The sequence below is a fragment of the Austrofundulus limnaeus genome, unplaced genomic scaffold (genome assembly GCF_001266775.1).
Source record: "Austrofundulus limnaeus strain Quisiro unplaced genomic scaffold, Austrofundulus_limnaeus-1.0 Scaffold141, whole genome shotgun sequence".
Taxonomy (NCBI): Eukaryota; Metazoa; Chordata; class Actinopteri; order Cyprinodontiformes; family Rivulidae; genus Austrofundulus; species Austrofundulus limnaeus.
In genome coordinates this window covers 424,990-428,950 of record NW_013952543.1, presented here as the reverse complement: position 1 = coordinate 428,950, position 3,961 = coordinate 424,990, and the positions used below count along the sequence as shown (strand labels likewise).

General features: G+C 40.1%; 1 protein-coding gene across 2 annotated transcripts in view; it reads left to right on the top strand.

Moving 5' to 3' along the window:
* The window catches only part of pan2 (poly(A) specific ribonuclease subunit PAN2), an 18,508-nt gene that overhangs the window by 12,434 nt on the left and 2,113 nt on the right, over positions 1-3,961 (top strand). For both annotated transcript variants that reach the window (XM_014016229.1, XM_014016228.1), the window contains exons 17-24: positions 556-700; positions 785-922; positions 1,019-1,078; positions 1,153-1,243; positions 1,327-1,484; positions 3,173-3,316; positions 3,562-3,741; positions 3,846-3,939. In XM_014016229.1, the coding sequence (XP_013871683.1) occupies positions 556-700; positions 785-922; positions 1,019-1,078; positions 1,153-1,243; positions 1,327-1,484; positions 3,173-3,316; positions 3,562-3,741; positions 3,846-3,939 (1,010 nt within the window). The remainder of the gene's footprint in view (positions 1-555; positions 701-784; positions 923-1,018; positions 1,079-1,152; positions 1,244-1,326; positions 1,485-3,172; positions 3,317-3,561; positions 3,742-3,845; positions 3,940-3,961) is intronic.

The window sequence follows — 3,961 nt, the reverse complement described above, 5'->3', positions numbered from 1 at the left end:
AGATGGAACAAAAGTAAATAAAAAAGATAACAAATACATTCACACAGACTTTTACACAGTTGTGCAATTACATTAAAAAGTCTTTAAATATTAAACGTTTGTATTTATGCATTTTGTCACTCAGATGGAAGCTTGAAGTATTTCACCAACCAAACGGAGCCCTTCATGCATTTGGTCAATTAAATGGATCTCTTCATATCTTTAAATAATTCATGCTGGAATGAAAATGATTATTTTTTGTTGTTGTTTGTTTTTTTGCTCCGGACCCAGAGCAGAAAGACATCAACACTATGCATTTGTTCATTTATTCCAAGTCAAATTGTCATCACAACATTAACTACTGTTATGGCACTTCACAGGTGTTCTTAATATCATGCAGCCCTAATCGCCATATATATGTATACCGTATATGTATTAGCTTGGAGCTAACAGGCTAAACTGAGGTTCTCCTGTTCTCCTCCAGCCACATTTTCAGCTGCAGACTGTCATTTCTACATTCTCTTCTCTGTCAAGGATCCCTTTAACACTCCCTTTTACCTTTACCTCTTCACTCAGTGGGGAGGAGATCTGCAGCATGGAGGGCTTCACTTTTGACACCCGAGTGGAAGATYTGCGCCATGTTTGGATCCCTGCTACTCTTAAAATGTCCATCAGTAAAACTCAGGGACTGGAGATCAGCAGCTGCTCCGAGGGGGAGGAGGTGAAGGTCCACATTTAGCCGTAACTGTGAAATTCTTGTTAAGATTTCCATTGAAATAACTCATTATAACGACTCGTTGACTAGTTAAGTGCTGCTGAAGAAGCTGAGGGGGTCTCCCTGTATGACCTGGTGGTCACGGTGCCCCACATCCAGGATGCTCGCACAGGTGGAAACCTGGTTGCACACATCAAAGTGAGTGAAACCTACCACCAAAGAAAAGAGGTAAGAAGGATCTGATTCTTCAGCCTGACACTTTAAAYATGATGTTAAAAACCCAGATGCTTTAAAAGATGTTAAAAAATGATGTTTTAATTTCAGGGAGTCACACACCAGCAGTGGTACCTCTTTAATGATTTCCTCATTGAACCCATTGATAAGGTAAATATCTCACCTCTTGGTAAATGAGTCAGGCATTGTGTTGAAGTTAAATGTTTATGTTTTATTTGTCAAAGACTGAAGCTGCGCAGTTTGATGTGAGCTGGAAAGTACCAGCCATCCTCTACTACGCCAAGAGGAACTACCACACCAAATATGACCTCCGCAGTAAGCGTCAGGATGTTAAATCGAAAGGTTTTACTCGCAGACTTTTCATTCAGCTCACATAGACTTCATTGTTTGTGTCTCAGTTAAAAATCCCATCGATGCCAGTGTGCTGCTGACAGAAGCTTCGCTGGCCCGAAAGCAGAGAAAGAGTCACGCCACATTCATCCCYCTGATGGTCAGTGAGATGCCGCAGGCTGGGGACCTGGTGGGGCTGGAYGCCGAGTTCGTCACTCTGAATCAGGTGAGTTTTACTCCCACAGATACAGACGCAAATACATTTGTTGGTACTCTTACAGCTCATAGAAACAGGTAAAAACAGCTGTCTGTTCATCGCCACAGCTTTGGTGTGTAGTAAACAAACGTATGTGAAGAAAAGATTTGTTTATTTTACAAAGATATGCTAAAATAGAATAGCTTTGTTGGTACCAGGAAAAAGATATCTTTGTTAATCTCTTGTATTGTAGTTGTTTTTGAAATAAACTAGCATCAAAGATTCTTTCAGTCTTTTCTTCAGCCATTCAGCTTTTTTAACGGGAGGACAGTAGTGTGGTATCGTGGCGTGCTTCACACAGAGGCAGGAGCTGTCTGAGAATAAAGATTATAGATGTCCATGTTCATGTCCAAGTGTGGCTGATTGAAAAAGAGCCAAGGAAACTGTGAAAACCTGTTAAGCTGAACTCTACGCTCAAAGCCCAAGATTTTCTGGGCCCATTTTCAGTCKTAAGTAGGGATGTCCTGATCCAGATTTTTTGGCTCCCGATACAATCCGATTTTTTTAATGATTAGTCTTTCTGATACTGATCCGATAGCTTTATTTTTTTATTTCTTTCCGAGTGACAAGGTTGGTAGTATTAAAGCGAGCCCTGCTGTTCTCACCACGAGAAACTTCCAGTTTGCAGATTTTGCAAGATGCAGTTTCAGCATCGTTTTCCATTGAAAAGTGTTCCCACACTGTGGACATGGTTGCATACTTGTGTGCGTCTTGACTTCTTAACAGCAGTTGTAAAGCATGATGATGCTGAAAACTGTCGTGAAAACTGGATCGGCCCGATCACATGACTAAATCCCATTCYACCCRATTTTCAAAAAATGGCCATATCTGCCACCGATACCGATACTGAGTATCTGATCGGGACATCCCTAGTCTTAGGTGTAAATGCTTGTTATCAAAATTCTTAAGTCTAAGAATGACTCAAGCGGATAATGACAGAGCGGGGTGTGTGTATGGGGGCACATTTTTGCTACATYGTGGGAACCATTTTCCAGCAAAAGGCAGCCTTGTGGGGACCAATCCCTGGTCCCCACAGGTGCAGATGCTAATTTCAGGTCGGGGGTTAGGTTTAGGACCAAGGTTTGGATTGAGTTTAGGTTAGTTTTAGGGTCAGGTAGCACGATGTAGCAAAAAAAAAGCCCCCCCCCCCACACACACACACAGTGGAAAACACAGTTTACAGGTTGCAGTTAAAGTCTTCACTCACTGATAAAAAAGAACCACACTGTTCCACWGATAACTTTTATAAAAATCGCAAAACTATTTGTGATATTTAATGTTGCATCATTTTTACAAAATGCATTATTAATAAGCTCATGTCTTTCACATTMAGTGGATTTACATTTAAAATGACAAGTATAAAAACTGGAGTATTTGTGTTGTTTTTAATTAAAATAGATTTAAAATATTTTAACATTTTGTCAAGTTGCAACACAAATCATTTGTGATTCAATCTTTCATACAACTAACTAACAACTGTTAGCCTCTGAAAAACACAAGGCTCTTTTTAAAATCTAATCAAAAAAACAAAAGCATTCATAAAAATACATGAACGACACAGTTTTTTGTCTGTAAATCACGGGTTTAAAATGAGACTCGATTGTTGCGAGTTGATGAATAAAAACAATTTATTTGAAATATTTGGTGTCTGTGTGCAGGAAGAGGCGGAGCTGCGCAGCGACGGCACCAAGTCCACCATAAAACCCAGTCAGATGTCTGTGGCCAGGATCACCTGTGTGAGGGGTCAGGGGCCCAACGAGGGGGTTCCCTTCATTGATGACTACATCTCAACACAGGAGCAGGTGAAGACATTTAAAGAGCAAACTCAGACTGTCTTTTTGGTGTTTGCACTTAAAACTTCATAGAGTAGGTTAAAATTACAGACAATAAAATTAATGAGTGTAACATGTCCTGAATGAACAATATGAYGTTTTCCTTACTTTTTATGTAGTCAGACAGCAGCTGTTTTTATAGTATAAACCTAAAAGAGTGGCTTTGTTTTCTTGGTTGGAAATGTAAATCCACGCGTCTAATTATTTTTTCTTAGGTGGTTGATTATTTGACACAGTATTCTGGCATCAAACCAGGAGACCTGGATGCTAAAATCTCCTCGAAGCATCTGACCACGCTGAAGTCTACCTACTTAAAGCTGCGCTTCCTCATCGACACCGGAGTTCGCTTTGTGGGCCACGGTCTGCAGAAGGATTTCCGGGTTATTAATTTATTGGTACGCTGTTTTTAACAACTTTACATGCTGTCTGTGCAAACCCAATGATTCCACCTACTTTTGTCCCCTTYCACCATTAAATATATGAAATTTTTGTGTTTAAGGTTCCAAAAGATCAAGTCGTCGACACAGTCTACCTGTTCCATTTGCCCCGCAAGAGAATGATTTCTTTGAGGTTTCTCGCTTGGTATTTTCTTGGTAAGCTCAGATCTAAAAAAAA